Below are 18,492 nucleotides of genomic sequence, written 5' to 3'. Positions count from 1 at the left end.
AGACTATGAGCAGATCTGACATGATGCAGGTGTTAGTTTTGGGATGAAAATTTACAGGGTGATTCCATAATTTTTTCCTCGGAATTGAGTGATTCCATATTTTTTTCCTCTGCTTGGTCTAAAAAAGTAACCGTTACTGACTGCCACAATCTTTTTTTCTTGATTTCTTATAGTGTTTCTTAAAGCCAGAAAGTTGCCATTTGAAATGACTTTAGTTTTGTGTCATGTCTGTGATCTGCTTTTTTGAACATCCTCCGAGGCCGGTGATTCCATAATTTTTGCCAGGGGTTGTAGTTTCAGCTGAAATAATGAGTGCTGAACAGCAACAAAGGCTTTCTGCAGGGATACAATGACCTGGACAAGAGTTTAACCACAGCAATAAATAACTGTGTCATCAGCATAAAATGCAAATTAGCATCTGCACATTAGAGCCCAAAATCATTGATATAAATAATAAATAAAGGGGACCCAATACAGAACCCAGCTGCACCCGCTTGCAGACAGTAACAAATTCATAACACAGACCACCATATTTAAGGCACTGAGTCACTGAGGCAATTTGAGAACCAAGCAACTGCTTGCTCCAAGAGTCACGATTGAAGGAGTCTAAGTTTTAAAATATCATAATCAACAGTGTCAAACGCTTTTGACAAATCAATAAAAAGTGATCCATAATGTTGTTTCTTGTCTAATGCAACAATAATGTCGTTCACCACCTTCATTGCAGCTGTGATGGTACTGTTTTGTTCCTGAAACCTCATTGATATCTCGATAAGATAGCATTTGAATACAAAAATTCCTTTACTTGTTCGTTCACAAGAGCTTCAAGAATTTTGGCCAGCACTGATAGATTAGCTATTGGTCTATAATTACTTAAAACCATGGGTCGCTGACTTTAATAAAGGGAGAACAAAAGCTGATTTCCTACTATGGGAATTTCATTCTTTTCCACTGAAGTTTAAAAAGATATGCCAGAGGCTCTGCATATTTACTAAACATTAGTTGAAACTACCTTGAACCAATAATTGCTAACTTTTATTAAATGAACTTAGATTTGGCCTATTTTTGGGTTCTGAAACCCCGAAAAACAGATGAAAAGAGCTGAAATTTTTAGGGTGGGGAGTCCGACTCCCAAACATTTCAGGTTTGTCCCCATTGAAGGCATCAAGTGGGCCCGCTGTGTACTGAGAGTAATAAATTATTTCTAGCTGGAGCCTTGGTCAGTTTGGCACGATTTGATTTGCTGAGTCATCATTAATCATTCAGTCTCAAATGCAAAAAAGTAAATAATTTTGATACATTTCAAAAGGCTAACCTGAAACCAGACAATGTTTGCTATTTTAAATGATGTTCATGTGTGAGAGGACATAACGATGAAGATAAATGTTTAGTTTTCTAAATTATTGTGACCTTTTGAACATTTGGTTTGCATTTTGTTCTGACTAGCACTGTGGTGCTGTATGATTTGTATGTACACTAGTGACATCTAGAGGACCACGTGAGCACTTGCGCAGAAGAAAAGATGACGTAAGTTGATGATGATGATGATGATAATAATAATAATTTTCTTCTGGGTTACGGTTAATAAGGATGTGTAGGAGTACGAGTGTGTCTGGGGGATCGGTTTTTATTAGCTTTTTAATTTTAGATTTTTATCTGTTTTGTATTCTTTTTAATGAAACAATGTCTTTCATATTTTTAAGTAATATTTTCATGCGGAACCATCACTTTTGATTAAATATTGCGAAATCTAGATTTGTGTAAACCTTGGTGGAGTTATTTTCATGTGCTGTGAAGATTAAAAAAAGAAAAGAAAAACAAAGACTGTGAGAAACCAGCGGAACCAGCAGTTATCGTGTAGTACATATTCCGGGACAGTAGGTGGCGACATTTCGCCGAGTAACACGGAAGTAGGAGGAGATTGCAAGAGTTGAGTTTACCAAAATAATGGCAACTGAGAGGAGTATGAGTACAGTTTCTATGCTTAAGGGTTTAGGGTAAGTAACTGTTTGGCTGCTTGTGTAGTTATTTACTATGTGATGTTGCGCTGCACAAGTTGACTAATTTGGTGCTCAGTTACCTCAGCAGCTGCTGTCTGCGGCGCTGTGACTGTGACGAGCTGCCGTGTCCGCTCCTCTGCTGGCTGTCCGCGGAACTGCAGTCTGTCTGTCCACAGCTGCCAGGTCTCTCACACCTCTTACCATTCTTCATTAAAAATCACAACACAGCTGACGAACGTCACATCTTATAGATTAATTCTACTGAAAAAGGTGGCGCAGTGTTTTAAAATAGTTGCTGTTGCAGTTGTAGTTTTCCCCACACTGGCTGTGTCTCATCTGTGCGGTCAGTCACACTTTTCTTGTGTCCATGATAACTTGAATAAAATTAGTCATATCTTCACCACATTTGAAGTGGACATCCTTAATGAGTGTATCTCAGATGAGTTTGAATTTAAGCGTGATTAAGCTTTACCAAGAGCCTCTAAGGACTGCCCACTTAACTGAACAGAGCGCTAATTCTTGTATCAGTGATAACTTGAACACATTTAATCAGATACCACCAATTTGAATGGCACATCTGAATGACTATCTTGGATAGGGTTGAAAATTGAGCATGATCAGATTCCACCAGGGCCTTTCCACTTGTCTCTTGTTGCTGTAAAACACCCACTCTGATTGAAAATGAATGGCAGCTGGTTGCTTTGCCTCTGTCTCTTGTAGCAATGTGAGCAAGAGGTGATGGGGGTTCCATGCATGCATGGCACCATTGTGAAGATATCAATCAATCAATCAATTTTTTATATAGCGCCAAATCACAACAAACAGTTGCCCCAAGGCGCTTTATATTGTAAGGCAAGGCCATACAATAATTATGTAAAACCCAACGGTCAAAATGACCCCCTGTGAGCAAGCACTTGGCTATAGTGGGAAGGAAAAAACTCCCTTTTAACAGGAAGAACCTCCAGCAGAACCAGGCTCAGGGAGGGCATCACGCTTTGCTGGACAAACTATGTAACGACACTGTTTCCAACAGGCGACATGTTTTCTGCATTGTTTATTTGGTAAAAATAAAAGTTTTCATATCCACAAAAATAACACTAATATTGGTATGTTCATGAAGGGTTCATATTGGCCAATATTATATATTGGACTCTAATCTGGTCTGCTCTTCCAGATGAGAGCGAGAGAGAGAGAGAGATTTGTTGTGCAAGCAGTTTGTGTATTCCAAAACAGAAGGCTCCACATGATAGTTTGGGAGGTCCTGTGACGTATACTCTAGTGCGACTTTTATACAAAAATCAAAATCAGACCTTTATTATTAATAGTAATAATTACACTAACACTGTCAAAAAAAAATTCTTGCATGGACTTTGATAACTGAAAGGGTCATTTTTGAAACGCTCAATCCAAACCTGGGCGCAGATTTCCTCTATCACATCATGTTTTTTGCAATCTGCATGTTCCTTATTGATGGTTGCTCTTTAACTCATGAGTTTGATGCCATTAATCGTGGAAAAAAGCAGCTTCAAAAGAATATTTTTTAAACCAAGTTTGCGAAATGTGAAGAAGAGCCATAATATCGTTTATGACTGTCGTTGATGACTGCAGCTTTTGCTTCAATGCTTGATACGAGAAATATGTTTTCATATCTCAAAAACATGATGTGATTGACAAAAATTAACACCAGATTTGGATTCAGCACCCCCAAATTACCTAGAATCTGTTGAAAAACTCCATGCAAGAAAAATCGTGTTGACCAGTGTTATTTATACCAGGGGTTTCTCAAGAGACAATGAACCAAACAAAACAAACAAATAATAAATGGCAGTAATAAAAAGTACAGTACAACAATGCACAAAAATCCCAAATTAACAAGCTGTTACTACAGACAAAACATTTGCCTTATATTCTGGAAAATACAGTACACCTGCAGTTGCATCAGGAAGGACACGCAGTGTCAAATTTGTGCCAAATCTACACGTTGATCCAAAGCTGATCCGCTGTAGGACTCCTTTGCAAAAAAAAGAGAAAAAACAGAATAAATTACAAAATATGACAAAATATTTTGGAATACATTGTTGCAGTATTCCAAACACTTTCTGTATTTGACAGCTATGTATATCACCACAGATAGAAGCCAAAATGTCAAAAGTGGCTCAGTCACACATTAAAAAAAAAAAAAAAATTACAATCTTGATCTGGATTTGGATTGGTTCAGGGACGAGCAGAGCCAGAGTACCTTGTCTGAAATGTTGAAATAGACTTTATTCTTATTGTTTTGGTTTGTGGTATCAGGGAGAAGCGGGGACATGTTGCTGGTGAGAGAGTTAAGAACTTTACTGGATAACCTGTTCTCACCCTTCAGCCTGCTGCCAGAGGTGCTAGAACCTGATTCCCTCAACAAAATCACTGGTAAAGAATTCAGTAACACAACATGCATATTGTAGTGCATGTGGTTTTGTAACACCCCCCCCCCCCTTCATTTTTTCTTAAAATTTTCATGAAATATTCCAGAGTTCCTTGCATCAGAATTACAAGCAGCTCGCATAATCAAGTACAAGGAATTATACCCGATGATAAGACGCCGGGAGACAAATCTGCAAAAGAGCAGCGTGTGGAAGATGGTCAACAGGAAAAAAAACGGCGAGTTTTGCCAGGAAAGTGATGACGATATTTCGTGCAAAAAACCGACGGGATGCAGAGGCACAGGCAGAATGGGTATTATTACTTCACGCCCTCAGCAGGGACGCCTCCTCTACCTTTACAGATGTTTTGTGCGAGGTAAAGCCAGAGTGACAGAACCGTTTCTATGTGATGATTACAACGTGCTGTCTGAAGCTGTACTTTAACACAGGTGGAATCCCGACTCGGTAACTGTGGAGACGTGATGGAGCCGCTTCTTCACACCAGCCTGAGTTCAGAGCAGTGGGTATGTTTGCACTTCATCGTATGCCACATGCACGTCTAAAACAGGTGCTAAAATCTTTTTTTTTTTTTTTTTTTCCTCTCTCTCCCTCAGGAAGTACTTGAAAAGATAAATCAAGTTTTATCTGAAGACTACCAATGTCGGCGGCAAATGATAATCAAACGCTTTCAGGTCACACTGCAGTCGTTTGCATGGGGTGAAAAACAAAAGGTAGGCACGCCAAGCTGTTAAATCATTGCAGCGTGACAGAAAATTAGGTAATCTCACATAAAATCAACATATATAGAGAGAACTTTCTTTAAACAGCCTAAGAGTAAGCTGTCATTGTCGATTTATGGGCCAAGTTTGTGTCCAGATTTCAGCATTGAGAAAATTGGGGAAAATTGTTTTTTTTTAAACAGCAGGCAAAATTCATATTTCCTATGACTGCTTACAAACGAGTGTAACCAATTATTGCTACTCATTGTCAGATAAACCCGAGTACGTACGAGTCCCATTACATGATTGTTTGTGTGTGTGTACTGGCAGGCATTATTACCATGTTATCCACACAGCAAAGTCTCACAACTGTCTTTTCAGCATGTTTGAGTGTGAATGAATTTGTCTCTCTACATGTGGCCCTGAGATAGACTGGCAGCCTGTTGAGGGTGTACCCCCGCTTTTCAACCTATGACTGTTGGGATAGGCCCCAGCTCCCCTCTGACCCTTGATTGGAGTATGCGGGTATCAACACACCGACAATTTATGAAAGGCATGAAGGCTGCTTCACCTTCTGCACGCTCAAATATAACGTTTTACTATGAGTATTTATGGTCAGAAATATACGCAATGAGTTTTGAGGGAATGACACATAGCTGAGTAGCTGAGCCTTTTTAAAACTATATACGAGGGTAGGCTGAAAAGTTCTAAGGCTCACTATAATGCAGTTAATGCATTACTCCTGCATTGGGGAGCCTTAGAACATTTTCAGCCTACCCTCGTACTCAATTCAATCTATTATCTTGCGCCACAACATAAGTTACCCCAATGAGCTTCACAAGGGTAGTCAAACCTTATACCCCCCCCCCCCCCACCCCCCCCCCCCCCCCCCCCCCCCCCCCCCCCCTGCCAAGCAAGCACGTTGGCAACAGTGGTAAGTAAAAACTCCACTGGGCATTTTTGAGGAAGAAACCTCAAGCAGTCTAGACTCAGAGGGGTGATCAACTGCTTTGGCCATATAACAAGAGCAAAAATGTATGACTTCATATTATGGCTTCTTTGAGACTTTATCATGAAGTCACTTTTAGAAATGTATAACAAATATTTTTGTTGATCAATATGAGCTTTTGGTCTAATCTTGAGCCACATTGCTAGTGGAGATATTATGGTAAACATGTTTTTTGGCCTATATTTTACTTGACCTTTATGTTCCAGAAGTTAATCATTTCCCAATAAATATTCCTACCAGGTTTGGTGAAAATCTGTCCAGTTATAATATAAAATACATTTTTTAATCTATTTTGTTCTCTCATACATAGCAGTAACAATACCCAACTTGCATGGTGATGCTCAAGGTAATGAGGTCAATACTGACCCTAATCAGCTTTGTGGAGCCCAAAATGATCTACAAAGTCCTTGTACCCCGTTATGTCATACTGTAGATTTCAAACTGTTTCTGTTTTTGGTAACAACAGTTTGAATGAAAACCGGCCCTGTGCTGAACTTGCCTGATGTCTTACTGAGGTGACTGTGTACCGTTTTACCTTGAGACATGAATTCTTTCTAAAGATATTGTGTACACATCAACCACACAAACTGTATGAACAGACACACGGACACACAGTCAAGTTGTTCCTACAGCAGACCGGCTCTGCCCTCCACAACGGTGGTAAAGAGAATGTATTTCGCTAGTGCTATTTTGTTCCTATTTTGAGCCGAAGATGGACAGCTGATTCCTTCACTCACATGGGTTCCTTACCTAAAATATTTTTCAAAAAAAGTATTTCATCACAAATTAAATGGATGAGCACCCACAGGCTTAGCAGTAGTTTAATATCAATTCAGTTTTGCTTATTGATACAGCGTCAAACCACAACATAAGTTGGCCCAAGGCGCTACTCACGAGTACCATCTAACCTTATCCAGTATGAAAGTCTAACAGAGTACCACTGAAGCGTTTCTCTCATTTCTGTAGGAGCGTGATGAAGCTCTGGCCTCTGTGCCTCCTCTTGCATCGCTTGCTGGTTCCTCACGAGTGTCCATACCGCTTGTGCTTGCTGCCAGAGCAGATCAGTCCTCCGTCCAACCAATCAGGGCTGGAAGAAGCACATCAGTTTACAAGGTAATACCCTTCGGCAAATATGATCTACGGTGACGGAGGAGGACTTCCCAGAATGCAGCTTTCAAACTGTTGTTTGGGCCCACTAGGTGCTGATGGGTGGTGTACCAGACAGAGGGGGACGACCAGGGGAAATCGAGCCACCAATGCCAACCTGGGAAGACCGAAGAGCATCTGGGAACAGATCAGGACGGGGAAGTGGACAACAAAAGTGGCATAAATTTAAAGGGAAAAAGAAAAAAGGGAAACAAGACTAATTAATAAATAAATAAATAAATAAGCACTTTTCTGTTTGAAATGTTCATGTTTTATGTTATTAAATGCAGTCTATGATAGTTTGGCATTTAGAATTCTAAGGGATGTACATGCACGACCAGTCAAAATTTTGGTGCTATATGTGAGCACAAACTGTTTCTCAGACAGACATACTGGAGCTACTGGTGTGTAACAAAATTATTTTCAAACATTTTGTTGTGATAAAAGAGAATGGGGGGACTTGACTTGGAGTTGTATGTGATTACGTTGACTATTTACGTGAACATGTATGTTTATAGAATGCAAATTTATTAAATTGAGGGGAAGAAATCCCTGTCAAATGTTTGTCATCAATAATTAATCTACAATTAATCTTTGATCTCTGATTCCGATTCCTTTGCTCCTGTAACCTTAATAACATCAAAGCCATGCAGTTTCATGTGACAGTCATGAGCTTTATGTCACAATTAAAAGGAAAGTGGCTTACTTGATGATTACTGAAGAAAACTGTTTGATGCAGTACACACTGCACACACAAACTCTTTCACTCATGCACAGAGAGAGAGACAGAGAGGAATCCAGCTCAAGAGAATTTGTTATTGATCTGAATTTGAAGAAATGGTAGTCCACGAGTCAGAAGGCAATTTTGACCCAATCAGTACCATTTAAGATGGCTAAACAACATTTATAATCCAGCATCCATGTATCACCGTCAACACAAAAATGTATGATGGCCACCCAAGGGTGACAACCAGGCAGGGTTCAATGAAGGATTTTAAAGGGGGCCAAGATTTAAATGCTCCAGTCATATTGTATACAGCGTTATGTGTCTGATCACAAAAATTCGAAAAAGGTATAGTTTGGCCGATGTATGAATTTTATGGAGTTATCCACCCTTTTCAGGTTTCAAATCCCGCAAAACCTCAGAGAGGTCGCCGTGCTGCGAGATATCGGTAACATAGAGAACTGCATTGAGACCCTCTGATCGGGCTGCACTTTAACCGCTGCACACGGACAACATTAATATCGCAACATAAAACTATTTTTATATTGTGCCTAAAACTCTCGTGAATATATTCTCTGGGTTTATAGACGTTGTTATTGCGTTTGTTTTATGTAAACTCACAGGCTGTCTCTCCTTTATTTTCAATGGGAGCTGCTGTGAGCTATGCTCGCTTCCTGATCATGTCGTTCGGGGGGAAAGTGAAGTTTGCTCTTTAACGTCTTGATTATTTTTCTTTACAACACTGTCCTCTTTCTTCCAGACTAATATATATAATGCGTCTGAAATTCGGTTTGCGTTTATTAATTATTAAATGCCACGCAGATTAAATGTCGTTATAATTGTTTTAGCAAGTTTTCAGGGTATCATGCATGCAGTCTCTTATATTAACGTGATGAAACACATTTTAAAAATTACATTTTTGTAGTATAATATTCACTTACAATTGTCATGTGGATTATGTTGTTTTGACTGCAGCGACTCTCTGGCCGCAAGGGATTATGGGATACATGAAAACCCTGGATGAGGTCAAAACAGCAAAAATGGTGATAGGCTAATTTCAGTTTTGTACAGGGGTCAAAAGATTAAGTTGCGCCAATTTTGGTAAAAAGTCACACAAATTATTGGTTAATAGATTTAATAAATGGAATAGTTCTGACCATGTTGAATGTTTGGTCACGAAGTAAAGGTCAAACAAGGTCATGTCATAGCTAGATTTATGACATCCTTAGTACATAATTTGAATTATTTACGTGTATATACACTTAAATTATTTGCTGCATGGCTTCATATGATTAAACCACTAAGCATTTTGTTATAATTTTTTTTTTTTTTTTATGCCATTGGACTGGCGTGGAAAGTTCCGGACTAGCCGAAGGTCAACATTATTTGCACAAAAGAATGGGCTTTGCATTCTTTGCGTGATGAGACACATTGTCGTTATTACAATTATGTAATTGCTGTATCATAATTATTTATACATTTATTTCTATAATTTTCTTTTTATGCCAACGTGATGACGTAACACATGGAAAGTTCCGGGCTAGCTGAAGGTCGATTTTACTCGTAGCTAGCTTAGTGGCTGGAAACGTGTGCGTTTCTTTCTGCTACCAAACACTTAAAATAGTTTTTAAAATGCCGAGAGGGAGCAGAAGCCGAGGCTCCAGGATGGCTCCTCCAGCCAGGTAATGTTTTAATGTCATGCAAGTGTTGTAACATTCGTTTTGACGTCGGTGACGAAAAAGTGAAACCGGTTAACATAAATAAAGCTAACTTAGCATGCTGCGTCAAGCAGTTTAATATGGAAACTAGCTTTCATATTATTTAGATATATTTTGTGAACTCAATCATTTAAGTTGGTCATTTTTGTTAAAACTCAAGTTTGTGGGGGTTTTTTTATGTTGGATATGGTAATGAAGGTCAGTGGTGTTTCAGGTCAATTTAAATTCGAGGATAATGTGATATTATGGGCCTGTCCCTAATAATGTCTATAAAATCCTGATCAAAATTTTCCAGAGGAAGTGGCTGTTTGTACATAACCGTATAAATAATTTCAAATTCTATTCGTAGTTAGTGCAGCCTTGTTGGGGGTTAAGATTAGGATTAGTGGTTGTGGTTAATGTACCTATCAACAGCAAATACATGTACAAGTATGTAGCCTCATGGTCATGTTACCTATATTGACCAACAAGAGGATAGTCACTTTCTTTTCCAGAACATAAGGAAAGGTCTACAGGTGGTCAGCTCATCTGATCTTTATTCAGAGTGGTTACAGTTACAGCAGCTATAACTAAGTATTGAGGCTATTGTTACAGCAGCTGCCGTAATTGATGTTCTGTGACTCAGTGTGTGTGGTTAGAGTAGTGGGAAGTATCCCCACCTGCCATTAGATTAGATAGAACTTTATTAATCCCTTGGGAAGACTCCCTCAGGGAAATTGAGGTTCCAACAGCATTGCATAGCAGCACACAGGGTAAAAAGCACAGAGTATCAAAAGTACAAGTAAAACACAACTTGTAAATATAAATTCACAAATATAAATACCAGAAATACTGCACACTACTGGTTTACTGCCTCAGACGGTTCCTCTCCTTCCCATCCTCTGTCTTCCTGTTACTCCTCCTCCCACTGAATGAGGAGTTGTACAGTCTGATGGCCTGAGGGACAAAGGAGGTTTTCAGTCTGTTTGTCCTGCACTTGGGAAGGAGCAGCATTTTTGTTTCAGGTATTATTTAGGTTTTTGTATCTCTGTAAGATTTGGGTTATGTGGGCTATTAAGGTTAGGGTGAGGGTTAGGTTTTCATGTCACTGCCGTAATAATAGCCTACCAACACATAGTTATGGTTACAAAGATACCCACAGCCTTCTTTATTTTAGCTGTTTATGTTTAAGCAAATTCAGAAATCCTGTGCTGCATGTGTGATGCGTTTTGTCTTTATAGCCGGGCTCCACCTTCACCACCACCTATGGCCAGGGCTGCGCCCCCGGCACCAGTGCCACCCACACCATCGGCTGTGGGTGTGCCAGCCACTGCGCCCAGGCAGCCAGGTATGTTCGCCCAGATGGCATCTACAGCTGCTGGAGTAGCTGTAGGGTCTGCTATCGGACACACGATTGGCCATGCAATGACTGGAGGCTTTAGCGGAGGACAGTCGGAGGCTGCTAAGCCTGATGTCACCTACCAGGTAAGTATACCGTGTCTGAGTCACAGGACTGGAATAGCATCAGGGAAGATTAGTGCTGCTAATGCAAAGTAATAGGGAACTTGCATCAGGGTAAAACTGCTTGAAAGTAATAATGAACATGTTTTAATTCACAGGTCAGTACTTGTGTACATACACCTTCAAAGTGACAATGAAAGAAGTACATCTTTATCACATGTACAAAAACTATTTTATTGTATTGATAAGATTTTATCTATCGATGCCATTATCGATTTCTCTTATCGATCGCTTTTGAATTTTCTGTGTACTAAAGTAGGCTTTACAGGTTTTCTACAAGAACATTTTGAGTCTTGAAGTAAATAAATATGAAATTGGTCACTGGATTCTCGATCTCTGGACAAAAATAAACTCTACATGGTGGAAATAAACTAAATCTGTAGTTTTTGTCAAAAGCATTTCCTTTAAAATATTTTTGAAATAGTTTATTTAAATGGGTGAATGTTTTTTCTATTTTTTTTCTTTGTTTTGAGCCGTTTTACATTTGTTGGCACCTTGCGTTTATCCCCTCTATGCACTTCCTGATTTGAACTTTTTTGGCGTGTGCCATTGAGCCTTAAAACATTCTAGTGGAAACACTGTTTGCTAAATACAGAGTAACAACGGCGTACTTAAAAAAAAAAAAAAGTTAAATGTTTTTATTTTGGACAATTATACACTGATTTACAATTTTCTTCATATAACACTACTCTTGTGAGCTAAAGACTTTGGTGAACCCATTTCTGGCAACAAAACAATTCATCCACATGAATAAAAGTGTATTTCAATAAAGATTTGAAGAATTTTTTAAAAATGCATGGCAGTTTTTTTTTTCATATTTAGAGCAAAATTATTTGAATTTGAATTTATTCAGCACACACAGACCCAAAATAACAAATTAACCTCACAAAGAAAGCAATCCGACAACGTGCCCACTTGTCCTGTACTGTTTTACATACAGTGTTCTACGCAAATATTTGACACATTATAATAGTTGTTCTTGTTTTGAACATTTTGTTATGCAACATGTCGGCATTATACTAAAATGTAGTATCTTTTTAAAGGGAGAGTTAGTGAAAGTGTAGAAAAATCGAGAACACCCCTGGACCCCAGAGGATTTTTAAAAAGTGATATGCTTGGGTTTGTTTCTGTGACAACACCATACGACCAACAACTGTGATTAAAAACACAGCTTTTTATTTTTATCTTAGTTGTGATATTTTTGTGTGGCATGCCGTGCAGCTCAGGCAGGTATTGTCTTCAGTATGACACGTCTCTTTGAAGGATGCAGGAATACCTATTGACATAATGTGAGCACGCACATGGCAGTACTTGGAGAAGGAGGGGTGAGGAGAGGTTGCAGTCTGAAACCATATTACCAGTTGAAAACTCCACCAGGCTGCTTTAAACTGTCAGCATACTCTGACAGTTTGAATGGCACACACTGAACAAAAAAAATTGGAGTGATATTTACTTGGCCACACTGCTACCTATTGTGGATTATTACAAATACTTAAATTTGTCATAAAGTGAGAGAAAAGAAATTCTGTTGAGAAAAAAAGATGCATCAATGGTTGTTTTATAATGAACACATTCATGAACTAATGATCCAAGATCTGCTGTGGCGGCCCGAGTGAAAACAAGGGAGGAGCCGAAGGGCTTACGCTTATGTACTTGGTGCAGGGGTGGTGGACAAGCGGTTAGTGCACTTGGTTTCAGTGCAAAAGGTTCCCAGTTCAGACCCCACCTCTGCCACATTTCTCCATGTAATGTGGAGGTGCATCAGGAAGGACATCCAGTGTAGAATTTGTGCCACATCAACATGCAGATCCAAATTAGATCTGCTGTGGCGACCTTGAGTGAAAACAAGGGGAATAGCTGAAAACTTTTACTTTTTATGAATAGAGAGTAAAATTCAATGAAAATATTGAATTGATGATTGCTAGTAAATATTACTTGAGTTAGTCTTTTAGAAAAACTAATATGTGCAAGTAAAATTTACTTAAGAATTCTCCTTGTAAAATGTACTTGGAATTTCTGAGTGAAAAGGGTTTTTTTTTTCAAGTAAATATTACAACAAATTTTTTTCAGTGCAGTTGTGTTGCATAATAGAGCTGCAGTGATAACTGCTCAGTTATTCGGCAACTATTTTCATAATTGATTAACTGTTGTCATTGGAGGAGGGGAAAAAGGGCATATTTCTCGAATTCAGGTTTTCATATGTGAATATTTTTGTGGTTTCTACAGTTTATTTCCTTCTCTGATAATAATGTGAATATCTTTGGGTTATAGACAAATGGTATTTGATGATGTCATCTTGTTTTTTGGAAACACTGAAATAATAAACACATTAAGCGAGCATGAAAATAGTCGTTAGTTGCATCTTTGGCTTTTATGTGCATTTACTCATTTATTTAAACACGTAGACGTGCGATTGATCCATGACGTTTGTTTGCCAGGAACCATACCAGCAGCAGCCACAGTCCATGTACCAGCAGGGGGCATCACAACAACAACAGGCCTGTGCTTATGAGCTCAGACAGTTCATTGAATGTGCACAGACACAGAGTGACCTCAAGCTGTGCGAGGGCTTTAGCGAGGTTCTCAAACAGTGCAAGTTTGCTAATGGTAAGTGGTAGAAGAATAAGGGGTGGGGTCCCTTATTACATATGCTTTGTTTTTGTGCTGCTTGCATAATGTATTTGTGAAAACAAATGTATTTATTTTATTTTTTTACATTGCACAGCAGTTTGACCAGTTTACAATCACTTCTGTGTGCCTGCTTTGCTGCAAAATGCATCTTTCCATAAAGCCAGTCATGCATAAGTCGTCCTGTATGTATTTGTTGTGGTTCTACGCAGATGTAAATTGTGTGTGTGTGTGTGTGTGAGTGAGTGAGGATGCGCTCTCATGAATACAATAGCTCAGACACGTGATAATTCCACCTTACTTGCTCCCTGGAGAGTATATGAGCTGATTATGTTTTAGGGTTGGTTGTTGTATACTTGTAAAATTAAATTTTTCTTCTCCATAGGTCTCTCGTGAGTCATAAGCCTGGAGAACACAGGACGCCGTCAACAACTCTGGATATAAAAGATGGTGTTAATTCACAAGAAATCAACATAATTTAATGTTTGGCGATTTATTTTAAATAACATCAGTTTCTTAGGCGAGTACATAATTTGTAAAGATTATAAATACTGTGATATATTTTGGTGTTGATTTAGGTTTGGTCGGTGTTCTCCATTAGCCTCCAGTTCTGGAGCAGTTTGCTTGTAACAAGTGTAGGATGATGAATAATAAATGTAAAAATAAATGAATAACTGAAAGTGTTGTGTGATCATTTCTGTACCTCCCAGCATTTTCAACATTCTTAAATTGAACTCTTGAAGAAATAGGTTCTGTATTTGTGTCAACATTCAATGATACAGTAATGTTCAGAATAATAGTAGTGCTATGTGACTGAAAAGATTAATCCAGGTTTTGAGTATATTTCTTACTAGCTGGGGTACCCAGCATTGCCCAGGTTAACCTGTTTAAGATATAATCTACAAAATATTCCAAAGTTTATATTTTGTCATAATTGTAGATATCTTATAAGTATATATGTAGTCCGAATAGGCAAAGGTTTGAACTAAAAACCCAAAATAGGTGGAATCCCCAAACCAAGAGAGAAAACTGAATTTTGCTGCATGCAAGAAAGAACAATGAAGTTCTTCAGACTTTATATTGCAGATCAAGTATGCTCATAATCAGAATTGATGTTATGACCTTTATAATTGTTGATACATTACAAATCTATAAGACTGCTACAAAAATAAAATGGCTTTTAAGCAAATGTTAATTTTGGATTTGAGATTTTGAATATTTAAATGTAGCTTTTACTGACCAGTAATTCTGAAGAGCCTCTTGGTAGACAATGTTCCTTGTCCTTCTGTCAGGAAAGTGGATATACAACCCCTGGCAAAAATTATGGAATCACCGGCCTCAGAGGATGTTCATTCAGTTGTTTAATTTTGTAGAAAAAAAGCAGATCACAGACATAACACAAAACTAAAGTCATTTCAAATGGCAACTTTCTGGCTTTAAGAAACACTATAAGAAATCAAGAAAAAAAAATTATGGCAGTCAGTAACGGTTACTTTTTTAGACCAAGCAGAGGGAAAAAAATATGGACTCACTCAATTCTGAGGAATAAATTATGGAATCACCCTGTAAATTTTCATCCCCAAAACTAACACCTGCATCAAATCAGATCTGCTCGTTAGTCTGCATCTAAAAAGGAGTGAACACACCTTGGAGAGCTGTTGCACCAAGTGGACTGACATGAATCATGGCTCCAACACGAGCGATGTCAATTGAAACAAAGGAGAGGATTATCAAACTCTTAAAAGAGGGTAAATCACGCAATGTTGCAAAAGATGTTGGTTGTTCACAGTCAGCTGTGTCTAAACTCTGGACCAAATACAAACATGGGAAGGTTGTTAAAAGCAAACATACTGGTAGACCAAGGAAGACATCAAAGCGTCAAGACAGAAAACTTAAAGCAATATGTCTCAAAAATCGAAAATGCACAACAAAACAAATGAACGAATGGGAGGAAGGAGTCAACGTCTGTGACCGAACTGTAAGGAACCGCCTAAAGGAAATGGGATTTACATACAGAAAAGCTAAACGAAAGCCATCACTAACACCTAAACAGAAAAAAACAAGGTTACAATGGGCTAAGGAAAAGCAGTCGTGGACTGTGGATGACTGGATGAAAGTCATATTCAGTGATGAATCTCGAATCTGCATTGGGCAAGGTGATGATGCTGGAACTTTTGTTTGGTGCCGTTCCAATGAGATTTATGAAGATGACTGCCTGAAGAGAACATGTAAATTTCCACAGTCATTGATGATATGGGGCTGCATGTCAGGTAAATGCACTGGGGAGATGGCTGTCATTACATCATCAATAAATGCACAAGTTTACGTTGATATTTTGGACACTTTTCTTATCCCATCAATTGAAAGGATGTTTGGGGATGATGAAATAATTTTTCAAGATGATAATGCATCTTGCCATAGAGCAAAAACTGCAAAAACATTCCTTGCAAAAGACACATAGGGTCAATGTCATGGCCTGCAAATAGTCCAGATCTTAATCCAATTGAAAATCTTTGGTGGAAGTTGAAGAAAATGGTCCATGACAAGGCTCCAACCTGCAAAGCTGATCTGGCAACAGCAATCAGAGAAAGTTGGAGCCAGATTGATGAAGAGTACTGTTTGTCACTCATTAAGTCCATGCCTCAAGAGACTGCAGGCTGTTATAAAAGCCAGAGGTGGTGCAACAAAATACTAGTGATGTGTTGGAGTGTTCTTTTGTTTTTCATGATTCCATAATTTTTTCCTCAGAATTGAGTGATTCCATATTTTTTTCCCTCAGCTTGGTCTAAAAAAGTAACCGTTACTGACTGCCACATTTTTTTTTCCTGATTTCTTATAGTGTTTCTTAAAGCCAGAAAGTTGCCATTTGAAATGATTTTAGTTTTGTGTCATGTCTGTGATCTGCTTTTTTTCTACAAAATTAAACAACTGAATGAACATCTTCCGAGGCCGGTGATTCCATAATTTTTGCCAGGGGTTGTACAGCTGATTGGGGTTACCAACTCTGGAGCATCTGACTAACTAACTGTGGAAGATCGCAGGTTCTGCCATATTCAGGCCAGCCACATTATCAGCAAAAGTAGTGGTTTCTTTTTGCACACTTTGAGACATTCCATTTTTAAATGGTGTAAATGTTGCCTTGCATATTTCTTAATGTTATGCATTCATTGGTATATTTAGAGAACAAACAATCTTTTCAATTGTAAAAAAAGAGGTTTGACCACTAAAAACAGTTTGAGCCATGAAACATCAACATACCAAAACTATTACATCAACCCCAAAGCTAGTGCACTATTATAATAGGACAGCAGGTTGTGAAGAGTTGATAAATAACAAAATTTAATTTATGATATTTACATCATCATGAGCAGCCTATATACAACGCGCCATTGGAGAACACAGGCTCTATGCCCGCTTACTGGCTGATTGAAAGGGTGCTGCCCCATCAGCAGTTAGAACTACATCACTTTTTCAAATGATCTGCAGAGTGCCATTATGATACAGAAAACATGCGTTTGCCTGATACATTATGATCAACGCTAGGCAAGTGATACACATCATGTACACTCTACACCTTTATTTTTAGAAAATGTGAAAATGTTTAGAAATACATGTACAAATTGCAAGAAAAGACAAAGCTTGATATTTTATCCAGTAAACTTTTAAAGTTTAATTTACAGCCTTCCAGTAAACTTTTAAAGTTTAATTTACAGCTAGTGGTTGAAAGCTCTCTGCTAAGAGTGAAAACCTCCATTCCAAGAAGGAATAGGCTGTATTCTGATAAGTATTATATCATAGTGATTGTGTATAAGTTTTATCAAAATTCATGTGGATTGACCCCCCCACCAATGCCTGGCATGGGGAGAACTACCAAAATTCATGTGGATTGACACCCCCCACCCCCCCTCAGCCACCAATGCCTGGCATGGGGAGAACCCATCTACATCTCTGAGCTGGAACCTTATCTGCAGGTCTAAATCCTTGTTCCTGGGGACAGTATTATGAAGAGTTTACCCTGTATTTATTTTGAAGTTGATAAACATAACGCAGTATTGGCCATTAGGTACAGAAAAATCTCAATTTGAGGGTGCATATTGCCATAATGATTAAACCAGATTTAAAGACTGTTAGGATGGCATATCTACTCATTCACACATGGTGTCAAATATCATGGGTGTAATATTGGTAGAGGGGAGTATGGGGATAACAAAGCACATGGAAGAAAGTTACTTTGTATTGAATTGTGTATTTATATTCTTATAATCAAAATGTTCAGTATATGATTAGTCAGTAAATGACAGAATACTCACATTTGTTTTTGCTATAAACAGGTCTGAAAACACTAAAGTTTGTAGAGTTGTTCAAATCTTTTCAAGGAGAGTCAAACAGGTTTGTAGCACCCACATGCAGCATGTGCAGAGAAAGGATGCATTCATATCAAGGGGGATATTTGAATCTGCTTGGTTATACAACCAAGCTGGCATGCACACCCACGCTATGTGTGCTAGCCAGCAGCAGATAGCCCAAGAGTCTGGGCTCTGTTTATAGCAGTAGGCAGGCTACTGAGCTCCTGCATATATGCATAGGGCCAGCGGCCAGCTATTAAAGCTGAGAGATTTGTGCTGGAGTACAACTGCCACTGA

General features: G+C 38.5%; 2 protein-coding genes across 3 annotated transcripts; both read left to right on the top strand.

Annotated features, from left to right (window-relative positions):
• Window positions 1-1,870: 1,870 nt before the first annotated feature.
• im:7138535 (uncharacterized protein LOC797998 homolog) lies at window positions 1,871-7,992 on the top strand. Its single transcript, XM_034169283.1, is given in 11 exon segments — window positions 1,871-1,997; window positions 2,077-2,183; window positions 4,296-4,412; window positions 4,515-4,565; window positions 4,568-4,644; window positions 4,646-4,675; window positions 4,677-4,781; window positions 4,855-4,929; window positions 5,020-5,136; window positions 7,100-7,246; window positions 7,333-7,992. Coding segments are annotated over 11 exon segments (1,044 nt in total). The 5' UTR covers window positions 1,871-1,947; the 3' UTR covers window positions 7,501-7,992.
• Window positions 7,993-9,517: 1,525 nt separating this feature from the next.
• Window positions 9,518-14,529, top strand: chchd2 (coiled-coil-helix-coiled-coil-helix domain containing 2). 2 transcript variants are annotated; one of them, XM_034169280.1, is made up of 5 exons: window positions 9,520-9,685; window positions 10,580-10,582; window positions 10,942-11,185; window positions 13,660-13,828; window positions 14,235-14,529. In XM_034169280.1, exons 1-5 carry the CDS (start codon window positions 9,636-9,638, stop codon window positions 14,243-14,245), a joined length of 477 nt encoding a protein of 158 aa, XP_034025171.1. In that variant the 5' UTR covers window positions 9,520-9,635; the 3' UTR covers window positions 14,246-14,529. The 2 variants fall into 2 exon arrangements, with proteins under 2 accessions (XP_034025172.1, XP_034025171.1); XM_034169281.1 differs by lacking the exon at window positions 10,580-10,582 and having other exon boundaries at window positions 9,518-9,685.
• The last annotated feature ends 3,963 nt before the right edge of the window (window positions 14,530-18,492 follow it).

The sequence above is a fragment of the Thalassophryne amazonica genome, chromosome 4 (genome assembly GCF_902500255.1).
Source record: "Thalassophryne amazonica chromosome 4, fThaAma1.1, whole genome shotgun sequence".
In the NCBI taxonomy this organism is placed as follows: domain Eukaryota; kingdom Metazoa; phylum Chordata; class Actinopteri; order Batrachoidiformes; family Batrachoididae; genus Thalassophryne; species Thalassophryne amazonica.
The sequence above is the reverse complement of the archived record's forward strand: the minus strand, read 5'-3'. Positions and strand labels throughout refer to the sequence as shown.